This window comes from Manis javanica, chromosome 2, assembly GCF_040802235.1.
Source record: "Manis javanica isolate MJ-LG chromosome 2, MJ_LKY, whole genome shotgun sequence".
NCBI lineage: Eukaryota > Metazoa > Chordata > Mammalia > Pholidota > Manidae > Manis > Manis javanica.
The window spans coordinates 62,081,436-62,108,963 of record NC_133157.1 but is presented as its reverse complement, the minus strand read 5'-3'; the positions used below and the strand labels follow the sequence as shown (position 1 = coordinate 62,108,963).

Below are 27,528 nucleotides of genomic sequence, written 5' to 3'. Positions count from 1 at the left end.
CCACTGTTCCTGTATTTACAAGAGTTAAGATAAAATACGAGGTCAAAGAATTGGAGGGAAGCTCATCTACTATCTTTGGAATCACAAGGATGTAAAAGGAATAAAACAGAGTTAGAGAAATAGAAGGGTGAGAGGCTTCTCAATTCTGTCTCTTTGGTTTGATCATTTTCTAGAGATCCAAACTGCCATCCAATGTGAAAATGTCAGCACACCGGGGAGATGTTATAGAAAGAGACTAGTTTATGAATAAATAAGCCTACACACAGCCTGAACAATTCTCATAGGCCAAGTGAAATGTATGAAAGAACTCTTTTCTTAACAGGTTAATGGCATAGACAGTGACATCATCAATGCCATCAATGAAAAAGTTCTCTCCAAAAAAAGGAAACAAATGAGACTTCTAGAGAAATAATAATTTTAATAGCAATATTGGTTTGAGAAATATCTAACATTTATAGAATTGATGGCTTCCTTCCCCACATGGAGTCTTGTTTGATTGAGTCCCTCTTTGCATACCAATAAGGAAACTGAAGCTCTGAGTTGTAGACAGTTGTCATTATGCCACATGGCAAACTAGGAATTCAAAGGAAGCTCTTGCCTTGCTGATGCCTAGTAAACATTACTAAGAAGTATAAAATCAAGCTCTGATTCAGGGAATAGTTATTCACTAAAATAGCATTTTACAGCTCCATATACATGACTTATCTCAAAGTAGAGGTTTCTATTTAAGAGGTCAATAAAAAGAAAGCACCAAGTTCACTATCAAACAGGATTATGCTGCCCCCCTGTGTTCATTCACTTTTCCCCATATTTGTAAACTGAAGAAGAGGAAGTCTACTGCTTCCAAGCCAAATAATTGGCCCTCTCAGGCAGTAAAGCCACATGTACATCTGAAGTACCTGTATCATTAACTTAATGGTCATGATGTCTTCTGACATTAAGTGTGTCTGAAACCAATATGAAAAAATTAACAGTAAATTAACGTCTACAGCAAATGAAAAGAGAACAATTCAGTCAATGAAGAACTGGTTTCTGAGAACCTAAATGTGGCCCATGTGATCCCACAGTGCAGTCTACATGAAACTTTTTTAAAAATTTAAATTTTTTTCTTTATTATCTGTTATCAAGAACCACAGCTCAGAGGGCTCACCATCAATACTCTGTACCTGGTACCACCAGCATACCAGGAAATGGTACAGTGTAGGGCATGTCCTGAATACACCCTCACTAAACACATGTTGGACAAATTAATGGATCAATATAATGCATCTGAAGCAGAACGAAATTAATTGTTTTGATCAATTAATATTCAATTCCACTAAAATTACAATCTAAAATTGAAGAACTATAGACAAAAGGAAAACAAGTACAATGAAGCTCCATTTTGTATCTGAGTAACTTTTGAGTTATAACCAGTATGCATCCACCTTCTCACAGATTTCTGGTTATGTGAATAACATATGGCAGTGTAAGATATATTAACTTTTAAAACACAAGTTGAAGAATATGTATATTCAACCCACATATATACTAACTACTGGATATATTTAGTATACAAGTATGTGTGTGCACAGCTATGTATTTTAATTGGTTGAATATTCTAAATGTGATATATATACCAAATGCATTTAAAAGATCTAAGAAGATATACAACAGATGATTAATAGTAATTGTCAGGAATTAGAATGTGGCTTTTGACTTTTTATTTTATATAATTTTGTGTTGCTTAAGCTTTTTTTTTTGGTATCATTAATCAACAATTACATGATGTAAGAAATACACTCACTGGTCCAAATTCAATAAGTGGACACGGAGACAAAGAGAACAGCGGAGCAAGGCTTTAATGATGGTCTTGCAAGATTGGGTGTCTGGTGAGCAGGCACACCTGGGGAGTTTGGTGCCAATAATTTATCTCCTAGTGCGCGAGTCCCTCCCCTGGTTCCTCATTGGCTGAGTACTACAGGGTTCACAGTCTTCCCTGGGTGTTGCCTAAGCCTGTTATATCTTTCCTTTACATTTATCTTATTCTTATTGGTAGGTTTAAAAAAACTCAAACAGGTATGCCAGGCCCTTATCAATTTCGCCACCCCCACTCTCAGCCGGAGCAGCTTCCACCACGTGGCCCTTTAATACCTTACTGTTAAAATGTTTAAACATCCTAGTGGGAATAAATCACATTTAGGTCTTATACTCTTTCCTAACACATGAGGAACATTATGTTTACTAGACTCCCCCCATCACCAAGTCCCCCCAACATACCCCATTACAAAATCTGTCCATCAGCATACTAAGATAGATGATATAGAGTCACTACTTGTCTTCTCTGTGTTGCACAGCCCTCCCTATGCCCAACCCTCATTATACATGCTAATTAAAATGCCCCTTTTCTTTCTCCCCCCCCACATCCCTCCCTTCCCATCCATCCTTCCCAGTCCCTTTCCCTTTGGTAACGGTTAGTTCATTCCTGGGTTCTGTGAGTCTGCTGCTGTTTTGCTCCTTCAGTTTTTCTTTGTTCTTATACTCCACATATGAGTGAAATCATTTAATACTTGTCTTTCTCTGCCTGGTTTCTTTCACTGAGCATAATACCCTCTAGCTCCACCCATGTTGTTGCAAATGGTAGGATTTGTTTTCTTCTTATGGCTGAATAATATTACATTGTGTATATGGACCACATCTTCTTTATCCATTCATCTAATGTTAGAAACTTAGGTTGCTTCCAATTCTTGGCTATTGTAAATAATGCTGTGATAAACATAGGGGTGCATATGTCTATTTCAAACTGTGCTGCTGCATTCTTAGGGTAAATTCCTAGGAGTGGAATTTCTGGGTCAAATGATATTTCTATTTTGAGCTTTTTGAGGAACCTCCATACTGCTTTCCACAATGGTTGAACTAATTTACATTCCCACCAGCAGTGTAGTTCCCCTTTCTCCACAACCTCGCCAACATTTGTGTTGTTTGTCTTTTGGATGGTGGTGATCCTTACTGGTGTGAGGTGATATCTCATTGTGGTTTTAATTTGCATTTCTCTAATGACTAGCAATGTGGAGCATCTTTTCATGTGTCTGTTGGCCATCTGAATTTCTTCTTTGGAGAAGTGTCTGTTCAGCTCCTCTGCCCATTCTTTAATTGGATTATTTGCTTTTTGTTTGTTGAGGTGTGTGAGCTCTTTATATATTTTGGATGTCAACCCTTTATCAGATCTGTCATTTATGAATATACTCTCCCATACTGTAGGATGCCTTTTTGTACTATTGGGGTGTCCTTTGCTGTACAGAAGCTTTTCAGCTTGATATAGTCCCACCTGTTCATTTTTGCCTTTGTTTCCCTTGCCCGGGGAAATATGTTCATGAAGAAGTCACTCATGTTTATGTCCATGAGATTTTTGCCTATGTTTTTCTAAGAGTTTTATGGTTTCATGACTTACATTCAGATCTTTGATCCATTTCGAATTTACTTTTGTGTATGGGGTTAGACAATGATCCAGTTTCATTCTCTTACATGTAGCTGTCCAGTTCTGCCAACACCAGCTGTTGAAGAGGCTGTCATTTCCCCATTGTATGTCCATGGCTCCTTTATCACATATTAATTGACCAGATATGTTTGGGTTAATATCTCGACTCTCTATCCTGTTCTACTGGTCTGTGGGTCTGTTCTTATGCCAGTACCAAATTGTCTTGATTACTATGGCTTTGTAGTAGAGCTTGAAGTTGGGAAGCAAGATCCCACCTGCTTTATTCTTCCTTCTCAGGATTGCTTTGGCTATTTGGGATCTTTTGTGGTTCCATATGAATTTTAAAACTAATTGTTTCAGTTCTCTGAAGAAGGCTGTCGGTATTTTGATAGGGATTGCATCGAATCTGTATATTGCTTTGGGCAGGATGGCCATTTTGACAATATTAATTCTTCCCAGCCAAGAGCATGGGGTGAGTTTCCATTTGTTAGTGTCCTCTTTAATTTCTCTTAGGAGCGTCTTGTAGTTTTCAGTGTATAGGTCTTTCACTTCTCGGTTAGGTTTATTCCTAGGTATTTTATTCTTTTTGATACAACTGTGAATGGAATTTTTTTTCCTGATTTCTCTTTCTGCTAGTTCATCGTTAATGTATAGGAATGCAACAGATTTCTGTGTATTAATTTTGTATCCTGCAACTTTCCCGAATTCAGATATTTGTTCTAGTAGTTTTGGAGTGGAGTCTTTAGGGATTTTATGTACAATATCATGTGATCTGCAAATAGTGACAGTTTGAATTCTTCTTTACCAATCTGGATGCCTTGTATTTATTTTGTCTGATTGCCATGGTTAGGACCTCCAGTACTATGTTGAATAACGGGGGGAAGAGTGGGCATCCCTGTCTTGTTCCTGATCTTAGAGGAAAGGCTTTCAGCTTCTTGCTGTTAAGTATGATGTTGGCTGTGGGTTTATCATATATGGCCTTTATTATGTTGAGGTACTTGCTCTCTATACCCATTTTGTTGAGAGTTTTTATCTTGAATGGATGTTGAATTTTGTCGAATGCTTTTTCAGCATCTATGGAGATGATCATGTGGTTTTTATTCTTCTTTTTGTTGATGTGTGGATTATGCTGATGGATTTTCAAATGTTGTACCATCCTACCTAAGCTTTTGCAGTGAAAATATTTAAGAACTGGGTAATTTCTTTTAAATGTATGCAAAATTAAATAAGACCAAAATGAGTCTGCTTCTATTTCATTAGCATACTAAAATACAACTTGCCAGTTAATGGTGATAATACATTTGAACACAAAATTGGGTCAAATAAGAAAAAAAAACTTACAGAAAAAACTTGATGTCCTGATTTTAGCCTGTCACTTTTAGGCTGAAAATCATTCAGTGAGAATTTCAGAAAAACAGGAAGGAGGAATCTCTGATCTTCCCTCAGTTCTCCCTAAGAAAGCCCTGACATACACAGTGTTAGATCTACTAAGAGTGGGGTTCTTGTCTATTTCAGGGTCTGCCTCTGCCAAGGAAACAAAAGGTACAGACTCCTGGGTCCACTCCACTCCTCAGGGGACCCTGACCTGCTTTAGGGACAGCCCCAGCAGGCAGGACTAGGATCCTCACAAAAGCCTCCATGGTCACCTCTGCTTTAGCTGAACCAACTGCCCGGCCCACCTTCCTTCTCTCATGTTTTCTTAGGAAGAAGTTCACACAATAAAATATCAAAATAATGCAACAAAACAAGGGAAATACATACACTGAACATAACTGATTTTAAAACTTTGGTAAAAATATCAGAAATTTATACCAAAATGAATACAATGTTATGATTCACACATCAATCCACATGTAATCAAGGACTCTGACAGTCGTGTTATATAGAAGAAAGAAAATCACTGTATGGAAAAATGGAAAATTTTAAGAAGTAAATTTTAAATTTAAGGATTCCACAAAATATATCTTTAAAAAAGAAAAAGGCCAGAAAATACATTTTAAAGAAATTATTACATACTTGGTAAATACAGTACATCCAAATGGTAATATCAGCATTAGATAAGATATGGAGAATTGGGCATGCTATATACACTGAATGCAGTAGAAATAATGAAAGTTGCTGGGGATCAGTTTACTCCCAGGTTACATATGGTTCAGTCTAGTGCAGAAGACTCACTTATCCATGAGGGATACATTTTAATGTTCCCAGTGGATGCCTGAAACCACAGATAATACCAAACCCTACGTATACTATGTTTTCTCCTATACATACAAACCGATGATAACGTTTAATTTACAAATAAGGCACAGTAAGAGATTAACAACTAATAATAAAATAGAGCAATTATAATAGCATACTGTAATAAAAGTTATGTCAGTGTCTCTCTCAAATATCTTACTGCACTGGATTCACCGTTCTTCCTGTGATCATATGAAATAATAAAATACCTATGTGATGAGATGAAGTGAGGTGAATGAGGTAGGCATTGTGAGATAGTGTTAGGCTACCACTGACCTTATGACATTAAGTCAGAAGGAAGACCATCTGCTTCCGGACCATGGTTGTCCACAAGTAACTGAAACCATGGAAAGCAAAATAGCAGGTATGGGGAAATTACTGTAATTCTACTCTGTACAAATATCCTGAGAAAAAGTAATTTTTATAAATATGTGAAGAACAAATGTAGCCTAAATGCACAATATCAATTTAAGAATAATTATAACCAATAGAAAAATACATAGCTATTGAAAATGACAAAGAAGTAAACTGCAGGTAACACTGTAGAGTGAAAAAACAAAACCCTAAATACTATGTACTACTGTTTATAGACTTATAAAAACACATGATTAATGAAATTCTTCAGAGCTATTAAAGATAATGATGTAAATCTATCCTTTTAGAAATGACAATGTAACAGTGATATATAAAGGGGGAAACTAGTAACAGAAGAAAATATATGTGATGCTAGTTATGTAAAAATTCCCTATCTCTGTGTTCTTTTATCCAGACAGAAATGTTAAGAAACATGTTCACTAAAATATAATAAAAGGTTTTCTCATCATTTAGGGATGTTTCTTACAGCAAATAAAAACTATGAAACTATTTTCATTTTGGCACCCTATAATAGCAAAGATCAGAGAAAATTAAAAATGTTTCTGAGTTTTAAGGATACTTTCTCTTTCTCTCTCACACACACACATGTGAAGGCTTCAAAATGACAAAATAATCAGCCACCTTGAAAACTATGTATGAGAACTGGTGCCATCAGGTGGCAGTTCCAACTCTCTCTCATTAGCTCAGGTCTCAGGCCATTCAAGACACACCATGAAGCAAAGGCAATGGAACAGTTTCCTCCTGAAGCCCCATGATTTTAGCATAGAGGCACGACCGTTTTCTTTAAAGGGCCACATAGTAAATATTTTAAACTTTGCAAGTCTATGGTCACCACTACTCTGTCACTGTGGTGTGAAAGCAGCCATAAACAAAACTTAAATAAATTGATCACAGCTGTTTTCCAATAAAACTTCATGGACAATGAACTCTGAATTTGATATAATTTTCACATCACTACATATTGGGTCTTTCAATAATTCATTTTCCAACTATTTAAAAATCTAAGAACGAAAGGCAGTTTGGCAGTTCCTTAAAAAGTCAAACATGGAGTTACCACATGACAGCAGTTCCACTCATAGGCTTTATGCCCAAGAGAAATGAACACACAAACCCAAATGACTTATACATGACTGTTGATAGCTATGTTATTCATAATATGTAAAAAATGGAAACAACCCAACTGCCTATCAACTGATCAATGGGTAAACTGTCATATGTCCATTTTGGCACCATATAAAAGAGTATTATTCAGCCATAAAAAGGAATGAAATATTGAGACATAATACAACATGGGTGAACCTTGAAAACATGCTAAGTGAAAAAAGCCAGACACAAAAGGCCACATATTAAAAGTCCAGTAAGGCAAATCAATAGAGACAAGTTAGTGGTGACAGGAGGCTCTGAGGAGGGGGGAATGAGGAGTAACTACTAATGAGCACAGGGTTTCTTTTTTCTTTAGGGTAATAAAAATATTCTGGAATTAGATAGTGGTTATGGTTGCACAACCTTGTGAACATACTAAAACAACTGATTTATATGCTTGAAAATGGTGAATTTTGTAGTATATTAATTAAATCTCTTTTTTAAAAAATGTAGAAAATTTAGCTCACAGGCCACATAAAAACAGACTACAGGCTGGTTTTGGCCAGGGGGCTATAGTCTGCCATCCTTGTTCTAGCATCTAATAGAGAAGATGGCTTTGGGTTTTATACACACCATAAACTAGAACATAGCCAAAGGCAAAAACTTTAAAGAAACTGAACCAAGACTGAAAAAATTATCTGATAATTAGATAACGTTATGAAAAAATGGAAAGTCAACGAGCCTCTTTAACTCTTGCTTTAATTTTAACTCTTTAACTTTAACTTTTGCGCATTGCCACCAGACCCACAAAGTTACTCTGAGAGTGGACAAAACTCAAGCTGACTGGTGGGGGCAAAAAGCAAGTGTTACATAAAGCACAACTTTTAAATACCAGTCCCCACTCTATCATGTCAAAATCCTTTTAAAATGTAATTAAGCTAATTTAGAAATGCATTTACTAGCAAATTACCTGGAGGCACTAGCTGTATTAATTCAAACCTGGTTAAGAAGCCTAAAAAGGAAAAAATAAGACTTTAATACTTCAGAAATTGCCAGGGTTTTTCATTAATTGTTAAGTTTAAAACTGCCATAACATCCCATTTACTTTATTAATAATACTAATAAGTACCATACCAACAATGACTCAGGTATTTCTAGACTCAAAAAATCAAGGGCACAGAATGAGAGTAAGTGACTTATAAAAATAGCATTTCAGCCCTGAAAAGTATTGACAAAACAGGTGCAATATTTTCTCTCTTAAAAATGCATTCATAAATCACTCAAACACTTAGCAATAAACTTTTAATTTCAAAAATTCAAAATACAATTGTCACCCATTAACCTATAAATGTTTGTTTGGCTTCAAACAGTGTGCTATATAACAATATAAATTAGACACAAAATATAACATTTTTTTAACAACTAAATATGAAAATTTCTGAATCTAAAATATGTTTATAAATAGTGAACCCATTTACAATGTCTATAGAACAAGAAAAAAACTCAAATCTTAAAAATAATCAATAAAGATAATTCCTACAAAATCTTAAAAGTGAAACATTTAAAAATAGACACTAATGGTGATATACAGTTAATAATACTGTATTATATACTTAAAAGTTGCTAAGAGAATAGGTCTTAAATATTCTCACCACAAAAAATAAGTGGTAATTATGTGATGTGATGGAAGCGTTAGCCAACTCTATATTGGTAATCATTTTGCAATGTATGTGTATCAAATCTGCATGTTGTACATCTTAAACTTGTACAATGTTATATGTCAATTATATCTCAAAATATCTAGAGAAAATATACAGTAAAAGTAAAATTCTCCCTTATAGACTAATGCAAAATGTATGAATGTATGAGGACTGATTTTTAAATGCCAAGAACCTTAAATACCAAGACAGCCCATAATTTTAGGTTTTCCAACGATCATCCCAATGGTAATGCTAGGCACTTAGTTTGTCTCAGGCTCTACATTCCTTACATTCAATTAATTCTCATCACATCCCACATTCATGGATTAGAAGACTTAATATTGTTAAAATAGCAATATTCTCCAAATTGAACTATATGTTCAATGCAATCTTTATCAACATCCTAACTGGCCTCTTTGTAGAAAAATGACAAGCTGGTGCTAAACTTCATATGGACAACTAAGGAAATCCAAATAGCAAAAACAGTCTTGAAAAAGCAGAACTAAGCTGGAGGACTCACATTTCCTGATTTCAAAACTTACTAAAAACCTACAACAATCAAAATTGTATAGTATTGGCATAATGATAGACATATGGATCAAAATGAAAATAGAATTGAGAGCTCAAAACTCAGCCCTAACATGTAGAATCAATTGATTTTCAACAAAGATGCTAAGACCATTCAGTGGGGAAGAGATACTCTTATCAATAAATGGTGCTGAGGCAACTGGATATTCAGATGCGAAAGAATGAAGTTGGATTCCTACTTCGTGACATTTTTTAAAAATTTAATACATGTCATAGAACTAAATATAAGAGCTAAAACTAGAAAATTCTTAGAAAAAACCATGGACCTAAATCTCTGTGACTTGAATAAGGCCATGGTTTCTTAGTTACGACATTATAAACACAAGTTAGCAAAAATAGAGCTCACCCAAATTAAAAACTTCGGTGTTTCAAAGAATATCACCAAGAAAGTAAAAAGACAATCCAAAGGATGGGTGAAAATATTTGTCAATCATACATTTATGGGACTTGTATCTATAACATATAAACTTACAACTCAATAATAAAAAGACAAATAACCCAATTAAAATATAAGTAAAGAATCTGAATAGACATTTCTCCAAAAGAGATATACAGATGGCCAATACACACATGAAAAAATGTTTAACATCATTAGCTATCAGAGAAATGCAAATCAAAACCACAATAACATATCACTTCACACCCACAAGGATGGCTACCAATCGAAAGGTTAGATAATTAACAAGTGTTAGCCAGAATTTGGAGAAATGGAACTCTCAGACATTGCTGGTGGAATGTAAGATAATGCAGCTGCTAGATAGTAAACGGTATAGAAATTCCTCAAAAGTTTAAAGAGTTACCATATGACCCAAAAGTTCCACTCCCAGGTACATACCCAAAAGAAACAAAAATATATGTCCATTAAAAAAAACTTGCACATAAATATAGCAGCATTATTTATCACAGCCTTGATGTGGGAAAAAACCCAAATGTTCATCAACTACTAAATGAATAAACAAAATGTGGTATATCCATACAATGGAACACTATTTGGCCATAAGAAGAAATGAAGTACTGACATATACTATAGTAAGGATGAACCTTGAAAATGTTACAATAACTGAAAGAAACCAGTCACAAAGGACCACATATTATGTAATCCCATTTATATGAAATATCCAGAACAAGCAAATTTATACAGACAGAAAGATTAATTAGTAGTTGCCTAGGGCTGGGAGGGATAAGAAAGAATGAGTATAGAGATTTTTTCTATAGTGATGAAAATGTTCTAAAATTATCCTGATGGTTACACAACTCTGTGAGTATACAAAAACCATTTAATTGTAATAAGCAAACAGAATTGTACCATCCAGTAAACCTTATCAATATCTAAAAAAGTGTTTATAATAGAATTAAAAATGTGATTCAGATTCTACATAGACTCTCTTGAATAAAATATGGACCAAACATGGAAGTATTGCAACTTAGAAAATAGTAGAATTTTATATCTGTGAATTACATACACAGAATTTTTTTTTAAGAGTACCTACTTTCCAAAATGTCTGCTACAGCTCCAGGATCTATTGCATTTTCAAATACCTGCAGGAAAAAAATATGGGGAAAATAAAATTTCAATGTTTCATTAATATATAACTACAGAAACTGTAAATAATACTCTTCCAAATAATTAACACATGTCAAATCCAGCCACATACTATTTTATGGCTCAACAGGAGTACCTTTAACAGGTATGTAGTTAAAAGTCCAGTAAGTGACTATAGAATAAATGAATGAGAATTAACACACATTGAGTACAAGGAAAATCTTAGCTGAATCTAAGCTAAATCTCAGCTAAATCTACCACCTACTCAAAATATCATCAACTTGGCCTAGCCCTATACAGTTTGCTGCTAAAACTCATCTGGTGTCCACCTCAGTGAGTCTTGTTTGAGTACCTAGAAAACATTCTGCATACCACAAATATCCATTAAATGTCGTTAAATTAATTATTTCTCTTCCCAAGCAGTTGGCTGTGCTACAAAGAAACATAAATAAAAATTCTATATGTAACACAAAAGAAGAGCTGAGTACTAGTGGCTCCACTCCCACAGAACCCAAAAATGACTAGAAAGATGGAGAACAAAGTTTTTAAGTGTATCATGAAGCACAATAAAAACTGCAATACCTGTCTAGCCAAATTTACTTAATTTATTCTTGAGATAAAAGGGTCTGGATAGAACTGAAATACAAGGCATCCCAAGCTCCTCTCCCTGAACTCTAAAACCATGCAAGAAATAAAAGTTTTCAGCATAGTTCGATTTTAGGCATTAAGGTTCTGATTTAAATGGTTTCTAAATTTAAACATGGTTAAAATCTGCTCTTGATCCAAAGCCAGGTTTAACTACAAAAATGGAGACTGCCCCCTGTAACCCATTTTTTGTCTTATTGACTTGGATTTATTAAGCAAATGTGGGTGAGGTTTTTCTCCCTGAATTATTTCAGTATAACTGCATCTCTTTGCTTCATCCATGTCTAAGGATTTTCTCAAGTACAGTCCTAGGGAGTAAAGGGATCAACCTGATGTGCTCAAACACAACAGTTCATATATTCTTTATGATTTATGATGAGTATTTTCTTATTTATCCAAATGCTTTAGAACATTCCATTTTGAATTACTCAGAGGGTCCAATGAAGAGAAAATGTTTTTGCTGCTTGCTGCAAGTATTTGTAGCTAGAGAACAGAACACATACAAGAAAGTTAGAACCAACTGGACAAAAGCTGGAATATGAACCCGAACAGCTCACACAAAAGAGCAATTTTTCAAGATTTTAAATAACTGCACTTATAAAATGAAAAATGGTCTATGATTACATTTGACTAGTAAGCTCAAATGCACAACTTTGCAAAAGAGCAGCAATGGCATCTAGAGTGTGACCCTAAGGTCACCCCCCTCCTTCTACAAGCCAAGGAGGTGGGACTAGATGACCTCCAAGGTCATTTACAGATTTATCATTCTGTGCCTCTACAATTTTGTGTCCTTGGGCTTCTCAAAAATAGACTTTTAAAGTCTTCTTCAGGAGCAAACTTTAAATCGATAAAACTAGTAGGGAACTTCTTAGGGAAAAAATAGATTGGATTTTCACTACCTGGTTTTTGTCACTACCAACATCTAAGTGATAGAAGTAGGTTCCTTTGGATTCTTAATGTATGTTCCAAGGTTATATCCATTTGTTCCTCTCCTTATCCAACCAGTTCAGTAGATTCTATTTAAATGAACAAGCTGTGATTTATAAACATACTCTATACAGTGCTAGCCCTTTAGAAAACCAATCCTCACCTCTCCCATTCTCACGTAAAAAAAAAGGCAGGTCATTGCTGGACTACCACCCAAACCTTTAAAAGTTATAGGCTTTACCCTTTAGCCTCCCTATACTCGTCTCCTCCCCAATAAAACCACCTCAGTGATATTGTTTGGGGCAGAATCATTAAGCTTATCAAGGCTAAAACTGATGTCATCGCTGGATTCAAAAAAAAATGCCTCAGAAGATTGACAGCAATGACATAATAATGAAATTAATATTCTAAACTAAAGTGGGAAGAATGTTGGTAGTGTTCTGACTCCATCGTGTCACATTCATAGGAATTCTAGCCTTCAACATTGTAGCTAAATAAATCAGGTAGGACCTAAGAAAACTCAATAAATATTAAGACTTCTTTTTGTTACAGGATGTCAGAACCAGGATTTAACTAATTTGTTATAGTTTTTCATTATATTTCTGAGTCTAAAAAGTTTATTTCTAAGGTCCACTAGTTTATTGATAATCCCAGTCATAAACGTAATGTAAATGGCCTCTAACACTTTTAAAAACGTTCCGAAAATGCTCTCTCTGCTCCAGTTAGAAAATGCCATGGGAGTTCCAAGAATAGAAAACATCGACCAGGGTATTTAGCACTAGGTTGACAGAACTTGGCTCAGACCTGGGATGCAAAAGTCAGTCCTCGAATAACAGTTTTGCACTGTGCTGAGGTAATTTTTAAAGTAAATTTATACAAGTTTTATAAGTGTTCTAAGAACCATTAAGTAATGTTTAGACAGCAAAACTTAAATTTCTCTACTTAACAATGAGAAAGTCAAAATCACCTTTTCAAATCTCATGTTCTGCTGAATCATAATAGGGAACACGGAGGGAAAGCAGTTTGTCTCCAGGTACTGACTCAGAAGGTAAACTCCAAGGTACACATCTTGCTTGCCAGGAAGGAACACTCCTGGGCAAGAAATCTTAAAAACAAAGGAGAAAAAAATGGAGAACAGCATTTGTTTCGTTTTTTGACGGGGCTCTATTTTCCTTAACCTCCCATAGACAAAGTCAAATTTCCACCCCATCGCACCTCTCACCTGTGTCTCCCATAACACCCTCCCCTCTCCTCTCCCTCAAGATGGAAAGCCCAGCTTCCTCCACGTCTCCGTCTCCGCCAGGTGTCACGGTCGTCCTCTCGCGGGCTCCTGTCCCCGCCCCTCTAGGATAGCAGTGCGGAAGCGGAAGAGGCTGCAGTGCCGGGAAGCCGCTCCTTAGGCCGGCCGGCTCCTGGGGTCCGGGCCCCGCCGCAATGCCCAGCCCCCGGAGGAACGTCGAGGGACGCCCGCTGGGCGCCTCCGCCTCAAGCAGCGGCAGCCCCGGCAGCCCGGCCCACGGCGGCGGCGGCAGGTTCGAGTTCCAGTCACTGCTCAGCAGCCGCGCGCCGGGCGCGGACCCCACCTGCGCCCGGCTGCGCGCGTCCGAGAGCCCGGTGCACCGCCGCGGGTCGTATCCCTTGGCTGCGGCGGGCTCCTCGCAGACGCCGCCGCCCCCGCCGTCCGAGGAGGACTGCTTGGACCTGAACCCGTCCTTCCTGGGCATCGCCCTGCGCTCCCTGCTGGCCATTGACCTCTGGCTGTCCAAGAAGCTAGGGGTGTGCGCCGAGGAGCGCTCGTCCTGGGGTAGCGTGCGGCCCCTCATGAAGCTGCTGGAGATCTCGGGTCACGGTATCCCCTGGCTGCTGGGCACCCTCTATTGCCTGTACAAGAGCGACAGCTGGGCCGGGCGCGAGGTGCTTATGAACTTGCTCTTTGCCCTGCTGTTGGACCTGCTGCTCGTGTCCCTGATCAAAGGGTTGGTCCGCAGGCGCCGTCCGGCCCACAACCAAATGGACATGTTTGTCACCTTCTCGGTGGACAAGTACTCCTTCCCCTCGGGCCATGCCACCAGGGCTGCGCTGGTGGCACGGTTTATCCTGAACCACCTAGTGCTGGCCATTCCGCTAAGGGTGCTGGTGGTACTGTGGGCCCTCATCTTGGGCCACTCCAGGGTCATGCTGGGGAGGCACAATGTGTCCGACGTGGCTTTTGGCTTTCTTCTGGGCTACATGCAGTACATTATCGTGAACTATTGCTGGCTTTCACCGCACAATGCTGCCGTGCTCTTTGTACTGTGGAACCAACAATGACACCATTTCATTAGTTACGGCACCACCGAGAGAGATCTGAAGCTTTCCACATGTGGTGATGCGGACGTAAACCAGTAGCCATCCTGCTTGACCCTCTAAGGACATTTCAGGCTTCCTTCGGGATTTTAGGTGTCCTACCATCTTGATGGGTTGCTAGGCTGGAGCACCATGCTGGCTGTTAACTGATCACAGCCATATTATAGAGAGCAAAAAAAAAATCCCTCTATTATGTAGTTATTCAACAACTGTTTATATCTCCAGGAGAACTGCAAAGAAACCAAGCTGGGGTGATTATAATGTTGCTGTTTCTTGAAGTTGACATCAGTAAATTTTGTGTTTTGTAGTAATCCCGTGAGTCAACATACCACTTGTAAATTGAACACTGAAAATAAGAATGTGATCTTCATTCTGTAAATATACATGCAACTGAGCCATGTATTTAGTCCTAGTTCTTTTCCTGAGGTAGATTTTAAACAGTATTTTAAAAGCCTAACACATGGGTGTTTCTAATTTATTCCCTGAGGATCTGTTGCCACAGTTGGGGTGATGTCTTAATACTGATTTTTTTTGGTAAGCTTTTTTGGTTCCTTGTCCCTTTCATCTTTGCAGATTGGATAGTGAGATTATAGTACATATATTTCTCTCCTTTGCCTCTACCTCCTCAAAGGATTTTTTAGACACTTATTTCCCAGTACTCTCTAGTATTGATTTATTGCATTCAGAGAACAAGCCAAGAACTTACTTGAAGAAGAAACATTTAAAGTTGGACATATCTGTGGTACCCATAGGAAAGGAAAGATGGAACTATGGCCTCATGCTTAATTCTGTTGACAATAAATAGCATGGCATGACAGAGGGCTGAAAAGCTGTTTTTGAGGAAGTCAGAGGACATGAGTCTCGTGCTAGGCTGACCACATTTTATGTCAATGGACCAGTAAGGCAGGAGATGGGACCATGCTGCCCATCATCTCTACTGAATAAATAATAGTGCTCCTCTGCTGAGGCAATAAAACGAGAAAGCAGTTTGATTCTTTGCAATGCAAGAGCATAAGGTTTCTCATATATACCACAAGGATGACCCTGTATATTATAGTTTTCCAAATGAAATTACACTTCCCTGCATATAGCACACTTTAGGTCAAAGTATTTAACTTGAAATTCATTAGGAGGAGCCTATATTGTTATACCAGGCACAAGGTATAACTAACTCCTAAATTTCCATTTACATTGACCTTTACATTTAAAGCAGTTTATCCATGGTGCCTCCCCAAATCACAAGACCGAAGGCCACCAAGTGCAGGGTGCACTCTGCTCATTATTATTTGACCAGGAAAGACCAAAGGGTATGCTTTAAATACTGCTCTATCTGAAAATAAGAACCTTTAAATTACCTGTGGAAATGGTGTCTTCAGATAATCTTACTGACCAATTATTTTGACATTTATAAACAGGATTATAGCCATTGATATAGAGGTGTACATAGGAATCTGGAGAATGGCTATGACAAGTAGATGGGGTGAAAGGGTAAACTTTCTTGAGTCTGAGAGGGACACTGAAAGAGGAACAAATATTCTTCAAAATAAAATCATTTGCATCCCCACATCCTGAACATAGTCTTACCTCGTCACTTGCTGAATTAGCCAAACTGTGAAGCTCTAAATAGTTTGCTTTACTATTTAACCTTAGAGAGATTCTTTAACTGCAGAAATATTCAGGCCAGATATTTGGAAGCAATGATATTTCCACTTGCTGAATCAGCCAAACTGTGAAGCTCTAAGTGGTTTGCTTTACTATTTAACCTTAGATTCTTTAACTGTAGAAGCAATGATATTTCCTCTTGCAGTGTCCACAAGCCTGAATATTAAGGACTCGAAATTAGGCTCACCTTTTGGTTCCTGGTTATACTTTGGAGCTCCCTGTCTTAACTGCTGGGGCCTGGGTGTGCTGGCTTTTAAAGATAAATCAAGTCACCTGATGTTTTTGGAGAAAACTAAGTACTGTAGAGTAGAAAACTAATTTCACCTGTACACTGACAAATGCCTTTTAAAAATCAAGATAAAATTAACTAGTAATATTGAAGGAAATAGATGAAAACGTGTTTGATATTTGCCTTCATGAAGAGGAAGACCGATTTACCACTCAGCTTCTCAAAGGTCCTTCATCTTACTGCACAATTTTGATATTGTCTGGTCCTATTTGCTGCCAGCAAAGTGGAACAAACCCAAGAAACTTTGATCTTTGTTACAGTGCTGTATGTATGATGAAACCACAGTACTCCTCACTTCGATGGAGGTTAACCAGATTTTGCACGGCCATAACCTAACAGCACTGGGCTTGTAATCACCGCCAGCAGAGAAGCCTCCATAATTTGGAGGCAAAGCTGCTGACAGTCTATTACTAACTATGGATAGAACTGTAGGATTTGGGGCAAGGACGGAGGTTCGTGAAGCTCTCTTACCGCCCGGATTTGCAGTTCCACTACCACCTCCAGAGGCATCCTCCCCTGCGTCGGCGAAAGGACTGGAATGAAAAAAATCCTTTTGTGCTGAGCTTTAGGCTGATTTTTCTTACTTTAGCTCAATGCGTAAGTAATGTTCCCAGCAGCTTCCCCAGCCCCCACCCTCTGGTGCCCCAATCCGTCTCCACCGGCCCCAGCCCAGATCCCTCCCACCTGAACCGGACTCACACTGCGGCAGCTGAATCCGAGGCTCCCAGAAGGCGGAGGCGTCGCGTTGCCATGGACACTCAAACGCTCAACCTTCCACCCTGGAACGCGAGCGGGGCCCCCGCGAAGGCGTGCGCGTCGCCTGAGGTGCGAGACGGCGGAGGGAGAATAACCCTGACCTGCGGAAGCGGCCGGATCTCGACACGCTAGAAGCACTAGTTTCCTTTCCGCCCACCCTTCAAATCCAATCTCTTTATGGCCCCAATAGCTATTTTAAATGTTACAGTGACCATTCTAAAAGTGGAGTGTAATCATAGACTCATTACAATTTTTAGTAGCTCTACACCCCCAAAGCCCTGGAATTTCTGTAACAATTCCTGATTAATATAGTAGCCTGTCCCTAAAGGTACTCCTCATGTTTGATTTGGATAACGTGACCACTGTCAGTAAGAAATTAAACGTGTTTGCTAATTAGAAATACAAGAATAGTTCTTAAAGAGATTTCAAAGTTAGATATCATATTCCGTGTTAGCCAAAATAGAAATATTTAACAGTCTCTCTAGGGTTTAATTAATGTAAGGCAAGCATGAATTACATTATTTCCCAATGGGTAGTTACTGTAGTTGCCAAGTCAGGGTCACACTGTAAAAACTGTCAGAGGTGGCAGGCAGAGCAAGATTTCTTAACGGAAGGGAAAATTTAGTTTTTTTCCCATTCACTGTATTTGGCAGACAAAAATGAAGGAAGGGAGGAGGGAGTGACTGCTTTCAGCCAATGCAAAAAATCTAGGAGGGTCAATGGTGTCTCAGGGGGAAAACTTTAATTGTGAGGAGTCATTTATTACTGATATTTTGTATTGTATATTTATGCAAGTGCAGAAAGATGTCCTGAGACGTGAATTAGTTATTCATTTCAGTAATTAGAGTTCCTTTCCCTGAAGGGAGAAACTCAGTATGATGAAGGAGAGTATATTTTGTCCTTATCCAATCCCTGGTGTTCTGTCTGCATACCAAGAGGCACACAGGTGCATGCTTGGTGCCTACAGTATCCAGAGAACTGACTGGTCAGCTCACAACAGTTTGCTGGCATTCAGACTAGTACTGGGATATATGGGGACAGGACCTGCATTGCCCCTCACAGGTAAGTCACCAACTTGTTAAAACATCAAGGAGAGTAACAAACCAAAATAGGTGGATACATAAGTGGTCAAAGACATAATAGAAGGGAGAAATCAATCTCTACTGAGGACCTACAAACTACTAAGTACATTGCATATGATAATTTATTTCATCCCATAATAACTCTTTATGGGAGTATTATTATCCCTATTTCACAAAATCTGAGGCCAGACAGCCTTTTGCCCAAGGCCACACAATCTAAAGAGAAGCAGCCACATTTGAATCCAGGTATAACCTACTACATCACTGCCCCTGCAACATAGAAACCCTATTAATCTCTAGAGACATAGTCTCTTCCTATACTCTTCCCAGTCTTAACTGGACTCTCCTTGCTTCACTGAACACTCCTTGATATACCTAGACTCTCCTTGCTTGGCTACTAGGGCACAGCCCTCTTCTGGTTTCCCTCCAGCTCTCTGGCCATTATTTCTGTCTCTGCTCATCCACCTCTCCCTGCCTAAGCAATGTTTCTAGGTCCTTCCCTTTATCCACTCCATACCTTTTATCTAAGGTGTCATCTAATGTAAGTTTGGAGAAACACATGTACACAGATTTACATATCCCACCCAGGCCTCTCTTATGCTTTCCCTGACAAGTAGGAATCAATTAGAAATATATGTATCTCCTCTTTGTAGCAATTGCCACAACAGCAGTTTTACATTTGTTCCTCTGACTGTTGGTTATTGGACTCCATAAATGGTAACTTCTGCATGGCTAAGAGTTTGTATTCTAAATACCTAGCATATCAGATGCTCAATAAACATCTTTGAATAGATATTAAATGCAGAGAGGGTCAAGCCAGTCTCTAGGAGTTACTGTACATGGTTTGGGGAGGGTCCCACTTGTTGGAGGAGATCATCAAGATGACATGATCTCCAGCTGACTCTCCATCTGGCTCCTCACCCCTCCCCCTGTGCTTGGAATATACAGTCTACCGTTCCCAAAGTAGGAACTATTTCAAGGACACAGCCCTAAGAGACCAATGTGCTGCTGAGACCATGACTGAGCCCAACTGAGGCCTCATATAAATTTTTAGGATTCAGGGTTGGGGGTGGAGATGAGTGTGGAGATATACTTGTCTTAAGGCCACCCAAAACAAGACTCCTATACAAGTTCCCTTGCTTTTTAAAACTGCCACCTACCAATATAGAGTGATCTGCCTCTTTCTTCTGTATCTCCTTGCCCTCTGCATATGCAGGCCAGTTTCTGATTTCACCTGAGAAGCTCTGAGTTTGTGAACCAACATCACCACATAGGACAAACTAAATATGCAGAATGAGAAACCACCAGGCACAGCTTTTTCTGCTAGTCTGCCTGGGGTTTTAAATAAGTTGAAAGGGGGGATATTTATACTTGAGGCTCTCAGCTGCCATGGATATGTATAGTTGCTACATACACATTGCTTCTAGTCCATCTTGCAGAGTAGTTAATCATTGAGACCTCCATCATGATAGCAGAAAACAAATACCACTGAACTACTTCTATTCCCCCAGTGCTTCTGCAGTCCAGGCTAGTCAGCAGTGATATCAGTATTGCAGAAATGACACATCAGCACATCCTGCTCATATCCTGGCGACTGCCAAGAAAATGGCACATGTCCAAAGTGGAAATTTTCCAAATAGTTAATTAGCAACGAACAAAAGTAATGACAGTCAGATAATTATGAGATTTTCCTTTTAAGTAAAAAAATGAATTCTAGCACACTAAATTATACACATTTCTTTCCAAATAATGTAGGAAGAAAAATTTTAAAAAGAAGAAGGCACTAATGTTAGGGATTTGGGGAAACATGCCATGTTGGTAGGAGTGTAAGCATACATATATATATATTTATATAGTGTGTGTGTGTGTGTGTGTGTAAAATGTATTGTTTTAGTATGGCTACTGTGACAAATTACCACAAACTAAATGGTTCAAAACTGGAGAAATTTATTATTTATTATTATTAGTTTTATGGATCAGGAATCCAACACAGATCCCACTGAGATAGAAGCAAAAGTGTCAGCAAGGCTTTATTCCTTGCCTTTTCCATTTTCTTGCTTTTCCAGCTTTTAGGGGTCACCTACTTCCTTGGCTCATAGCTCCTTTACTCCATCTTCAAAGCCACATCCTTCTCATGCTGCCATCTCTCTGGTTCTTTCTTCCACTTTTTAAGTACCTTTGGGACTACATCAGGCCCACCTAGATAACCCAGTATTATTTCCCCTATTTTAAGGTCAACCTATTAGCGACCTTAATTCTATCTGCAATATTAATTCCCCTTTGTCATTGAAGGTAACATATTCTCAGGTTCCAGGGATTAGGATGTAGATCTCTTTGGGGGCCATTATTCTGCCTGCCACATATGGTTTCTTTGAAAACAATTTGTTAATGTTTATCAAAATCTTTAATTTGACTCAGCAATTCCACTGCTAGAAATGGGTACATATGGACATACTTTCACAAGCACACAAAAATATATGCTGCAGCATTATTTATAGTTTTAAAAATATACTAGTATCACCTAAATATCATTATGTAGGGTGAGATTAAATCAATAATGGTTAAGCCTCAAGATGGATTCTTTGCAGCATTGCACAAAGAATAAAGCAGAGCCATAAGTCTATCAATAAACACTCTCTGAAATATAGGACTAATGGTGGAAAGGGGCATGTAACAAAAGATGTATAAAGTATGCTGCCATTTGGAAGAGAGGAAATATAATACATAATTTATGCTTAAAATATTCCTGAAATGATATGCTAGAAACTGCTAATATGAGATGCCTCTAGGGAGGGGACCTAGAATAGAGAGACAGAGAAGAAACTTACTTTACATTGCATACCCATAGCTACTTTTTGAATATTTTTTGCCAAGTATCTGCATTATCTATCCAAAAAGGAAAAATAAAAAAGAACAAGTGAAAAACAAAACAATAGAAAAGATAAATCTGGGAAGATAGGGAGGACCAAAAACTGGCTTCTTCAGCTTTTTGAGCTGCATCCTATATATGTATGCCACACAAGTGTGTCTGCTACTTCTGCTTCCAGTGCAAGGTGTTTTTATCCTGTGATCCCTGGCTGTCTCGGGGGTCCCAAAGTCCCTGATGTTATAGCAACCTTTCCTGCATATGCATATGCCCATTTTTCTGGAAGGGGTAGAGTTAGTCAAATCAGGTTTTAGAAACATTATCCTGCCCTCTATTCTGCCATCAGTTCTCACCTAGAGCAAAAAGAAGGGCTACCCAGGTTTTCTGACAAGGAGGCAAGGAAGGATAGAGGGGCACTTCTCTCCATATTTGTGTCCACTTATTAGAGCCAGTTGTTTCTCCAAGGGGAGCTAAATTCAATAACAAGTGAAAAAAAAACCTTCAAAGTCCTGTTCCAGGTCATTATTGTATGTCCTCGACTGAGACTTACTTGTTAGGCCCTACAATCTTTTGAGCCAATGAATTATTTATTAGCAAAAGTGAGTAACACAAGCAGATTGTTTCCAAAATGAGTTGTTCATTAGCAACATACCTGTAAAGAAAAAAAGGAAAAAAACCCAAGTACACAAAACAATCTGGATTATTTAAGCCCTAACACATTTCCAGATTACTGATTTTTGTTAAGTGCAGACCCAGCCTCAAGATTGGGTCTATTTTTTAAGTGTGTTTTATATTTGCCCTTCTTCAAAGTCTTTCACTGAAATGTTCTCTAACAGTTTAGTTTTCTCACAATCTTATATAAAAGAGAAGTTTATCTTTTTTTTACAACGGATGTATGGGAAAGCTCAATGAACTATGCTGATCTCTTTCCTTGGTTCTCATAAACTGTAGAAAGATGAAGTTTATATATTTTTTTAAAATTAATGTTAAGATAATATTCTCTGGGGACACTTCATATTAGAGGGATCAGGCCATCACCTTCATATGAACCCACTGATAAATCTTAACATCACTAGAGGTGACATTGAAAGCTCCTATGAAACACTTTTGCGAAGAAAGTTTAAGTCAAATCTAATCAAGCCACTAGAGCTGCACTAATAGACTATCCACATACGGCTATCTACATTTAAATTAACTAAACCTAAACAGAATTTTTAATTCAGTTCCTTGCTCACACTAGTCACATTTAAAGTGCTCAATAGCCAAGCATGTGGCCAATGGCTACTGTATTGGATAGTGCATGTAGATTATTTCTATCATCACAGAAACTTCTATTGAATAGTGTTGCTCTGTTGCTCTCTAGAGCTAACTTCATTTAAGGGAAATATGACACAAGGAGGCAAACAGACATATTTTGGAATGTGGAAAATTCTATAAGAGAACTGACACAGGCACTCTGCAACCAAGTCAACGACATTAAAAAAAAAAAGGAAAGGGGGGAAGGAGCCAAGATGGTGGCGTGAGTAGAGGAGCAGAAATTTCCTCCCAAAACCATATATATTTTTGAAAATACAACAAATACAACTATCCCTAAAGAGAGACCAGAAGATACAGGACAACAGCCAGGCTACATCTATACCTGTGAGAAGCCAGCGCCTCACAAAAGGGGTAAGATATAAGCCGCAGCCAAGCAGGACCTGAGCACCCCTCACCCCAGCTCCTGGTGGGAGGAGAGGAGTTGGAGTTGGGAGGGAGAGGGAGCCCAGGACTGCTAAACACCCAGCCCTAGCCATCCGCACCAGAGCGCAGACACACAGTGCATGGTGTGCTGGATACTAGGGAAACAGGACAGTAAAATCTGTGAGCGGTCCCTGCAGCCAGCGCCCCTGGGACAAAGAAAAGCGAGTGCTTTTTGAAAGTCTTAAAGGGACAGGGACCCCACAGCTGGACGGATGCATCCCAGGACACTCAGCCCAGCAGCTGGGAATCTGGGGAAACTCCGGGCACCCTAATCCCCGGGTAGCAGTGCAGCTCTGAGGCCCCTCACGGTGATAAACAGCCTCCCGCCCATTCCCCCTCTGATGCAGCTCCACCATGGCAGAGTAGCAGCCTGAGAGCGGCCACGCCAACATCAACTGTGGAGCTTACTACACAGAGGACAGACAAGAATCAGACCCCGTCTGCATGCAGCTGCCCAGCACAAGCCGCTAGGGGTTGCTGTTCTCCCAGAGAGGAAGGCCACAAACTAGCAAGAAGGGACATTCTCCCAGTCAACACTCGTGCCAGCTCCCCACAACTACATCTATCGCCATGAAAAGGCAGAAGAATTTAATCCAGACCATAATCACAGAGACAATGTCTGAGGAGCTTGGAGAGATAGTCCTAACCAATCTCCCTGAAAAAGAATTCAAAATAAAGGTCACAACCATGGTGATGGAGTTGGAGAGAAATATGCAAGAGCTAACGGAAAAAATAGGGAGGGAGACTACAGAAATAAAACAATCTCTGGAAGGATTACAAGCAGAATGGATGAGACGTAAGAGGCCATTGAAGCAATAGAAACCAGAGAACAGGAACACATAGAAGCTGACACAAAGAGAGGTAAAAGGATCTCCAGGAATGAAACAATATTAAGAGAAATGTGTGACCAATCCAAAAGGAACAATATCAGCATTATAGGGGTGCAAGAAGAAGAAGAGAGAGAAAAAGGGATAGAAAGTGTATTTGAAGAAATAATTGCTGAAAACTTCCCCAAAGTGGGGGGGAAATAGTCACTCACACCACAGAAGTACACAGAACTCCGAACAGAGGGGACCAAGGAGGACAATACAAAGACACATAATAATTAAAATGACAAAGATAAAGGACAAGGACAGAGTTTTAAAGGCAGCTAGAGAGAGGAAAAAGGTCACCTACAAAGGAAAACCCATCAGGTTATCATCAGAATTCTCAAAAGAAACCTTACAGATCAGAAGAGAATGGCATGATATATTTAATGCGATGAAACAGAAGGGCCTTGAACCAAGAATACTATATCCAGCACAATTATCATTTAAATATAAAGGAGGGATTACACAATTCCCAGGCAAACAGAATTTGAGGGAATATGCCTTCCACAAACCACCTCTACAAGGTATTTTAGAGGGACTGCTCTAGATGGGAGCACTCCTAAGGCTAAACAGATGTCACCAGAGAAAATAAAATCACACCAAAGAAAGTAGACCAACCAAATACTAAATAAAGGCAAAAAATAAAAACAACTACCCACAAAAGCAGTCAAAGGAAACACAAAGGAGCACAGAATAAAACACCCAAAATATAAAGAATGGAGGAGGAGAAATAAGAAGGGAGAGAAATAAAGAATCATCAGACAGTGCCTATAATAGCTCAATAAGTGAGTTAAGTTAGACAGTAAGATACTAAAGAAGCTAACCTTGAACATTTGGTAACCTCGAATCTAAAGCCTGCAATGGCAAAAAGTACGTATCTATCAATAATCACCCAAAATGTAAATGGATTGAATGCACCAAACAAAAAACACAGAGTAATAGAAAGGATAAAAAAGCAAGACCCATCCATATGCTGCTTACAAGAGACTCACCGCAAACCCAAAGACTTGCACAGAATCAAAGTCAAGGGATGGAAAAAGATATTTCATGCAAACAACAGGGAGAAAAAAGCAGGTGTTGCAGTACTAGTACCAGACAAAATACACTTCCAAACAAAGAAAGTAACAAGAGATAAAGAAGGACATTACATAATGATAAAGGGTCAGTCCAACAAGAGGATATAACCATTATAAATATATATGCACCCAACATAGCAGCACCAGCATATGTGAAATAAACACTAACAGAATAAAAGGAGGAAATAGAATGAATGCCCTCATTTTATGAGACTTCAACACACCACTCACTCCAAAGGATAGATCCACCAGACAGAAAATAAGTAAGGACACAGAGGCACTGAACAACACACTAGAACAGATGGACCTAACAGACATCTATAGAACTCTACATCCAAAAGCAACAGGATGCACATTCTTCTCAAGTGCACATGGAACATTTTCCAGACATACTAGGCCACAAAAAGAGCCTCAGCAAATTCCAAAAGATTGAAATTCTACTGACCAACTTCTCAGATCACAAAGGTATAAAACTAGAAATAAATTGTACAAAGAAAGCAAAAAGGCTCACAAACACATGGAGGCTTAACAACATGTTCCAAAATAATCAATGGGTCAATGACGAAAGTAAAATAGAGATCAAGGAATATGTGGAAACAAATGACAATAACACAAAGCCCCAACTTCTGTGGGACGCAGCGAAAGCAGTCTTAAGAGGAAAATATTTAGCAATCCAGGCACACTTAAAGAAGGAAGAACAATCCAAAGTGAATAGTGTAACATCATAATTATCAAAATTGGAAAAAGAAGAACAAATGAGGCCTAAAGTCAGCAGAAGGAGGGACATAATAAAGATCAGAGAAGAAATAAATAAAATTAAGAAGAATAAAACAATAGAAAAAAATCAATGAAACCAAGAGTGGCTCTTTGAGAAAATAAACAAAATAGATAAGCCTCTAGCCAGACTTATTAAGAGAAAAAGAGAATCAATATACATCAAAAGAATCAGAAACAAGAAAGGAAAAATCACGACGGACCCCACAGAAATACAAAGAATTATTAGAGAATACTATGAAAACCTATATGCCAACAAGCTGGAAAACCTAGAAGAAATGGACAACTTCCTAGAAAAATACAACCTTCCAAGACTGACCCAGAAAGAAACAGAAAATCTAAGCAGACCAATTACCAGCAACGAAATTGAATCAGTAGTCAAAAAACTACCCAAGAACAAAACCCCCAGGCCAGATGGATTTACCTGGTAATTTTATCAGACGTACAGAGAAGACATAACACCCATTCCCCTTAAAGTTTTCCAAAAAATAGAAGAGGAGGGAATACTCCCAAATGCATTCTATGAAGCCAACATCACCCTAATACCAAAACCATGCAAAGACCCCACCAAAAAAGAAAACTACAGACCAATATCCCTGATGAACGTAGATGCAAAAATACTCAGCAAAATATTAGCAAACCGAATTCAAAAATACATCAAGAGGATCATACACCATGACCAAGTGGGATTCATCCCAGGAATGCAAGGATGGTACAACATTTGAAAATCCATCAACATCATCCACCACATCAACAAAAAGAAGGACAAAAACCACATGATCATCTCCATAGATGCTTCAAAAGCATTCGATAAAAACTCTCAACAAAATGGGCATAGAGGGCAAGTACCTCAACATAACAAAGGCCATATATGATAAACCCACAGCTAACATCATACTGAACAGCGAGAAGCTGAAAGCTTTTCCTCTGAGATCAGGAACAAGACAGGGATGCCCACTCTCCCCACTGTTATTCAACACAGTACTGGACCCTAGCAACAGCAATTAGACAAAACAAATAAATACAAGGAATCCAGATTAGTAAAGAAGAAATTAAACTGTCACTGTTTGCAGATGACATGATATTGTACATAAAAATTCCTACAGACTCCACTCCAAAACTACTAGAATATTGGAATTCAGCAAAGTTGCAGGATACAAAATTAATACACAGAAATCGGTGGCTTTCCTATACACTAACAATGAACTAATAGAAAGAGAAATCAGGAAAACAATTCCATTCACAGGTGCATTAAAAAGAATAAAATACCTAGGAATAAACCTAACCAAGAAAGTGAAAGACCTATACCCTGAAAACTGTAAGACACGCTTAAGAGAAATTAAAGAGACACTAACAAATGGAAACTCATCCATTGCTCTTGGCTAGGAAAAATTAACATCATCAAAATGGCCATCCTCCCCAAAGCAATATACAGATTTGATGCAAACCCTATCAAATTACCAACAACATTCTTCAATGAACTGGAACAAATAATTCAAAAATTCATATGGA

General features: G+C 38.5%; 2 protein-coding genes across 15 annotated transcripts in view; one reads left to right on the top strand and one right to left on the bottom strand.

The window, feature by feature from the left end:
* The window catches only part of SPATA6L (spermatogenesis associated 6 like), an 81,421-nt gene that overhangs the window by 38,145 nt on the left and 15,748 nt on the right, over positions 1 to 27,528 (bottom strand). For 3 of the 14 annotated variants that reach the window (XM_037019039.2, XM_037019038.2, XM_037019034.2), the window contains exons 1-4: positions 17,325 to 18,531; positions 13,524 to 13,661; positions 10,932 to 10,980; positions 8,124 to 8,165 (exon numbers count right to left, since the gene is read on the bottom strand). In XM_037019039.2, the coding sequence (XP_036874934.1) occupies positions 8,124 to 8,165; positions 10,932 to 10,980; positions 13,524 to 13,661; positions 17,325 to 17,363 (268 nt within the window). In that variant the 5' untranslated portion in view covers positions 17,364 to 18,531. Of the gene's footprint in view, positions 1 to 8,123; positions 8,166 to 10,931; positions 10,981 to 13,523; positions 13,662 to 13,771; positions 13,896 to 17,324; positions 18,536 to 27,528 lie in introns of those variants that run through there. The other 11 variants (XM_073228577.1, XM_037019037.2, XM_017649810.3 and 8 more) reach the window with 10 other exon arrangements.
* PLPP6 (phospholipid phosphatase 6) lies at positions 13,979 to 15,302 on the top strand. The gene has a single exon (XM_017649805.3). It carries the CDS (start codon positions 13,991 to 13,993, stop codon positions 14,864 to 14,866), a length of 876 nt encoding a protein of 291 aa, XP_017505294.2. The 5' UTR covers positions 13,979 to 13,990; the 3' UTR covers positions 14,867 to 15,302.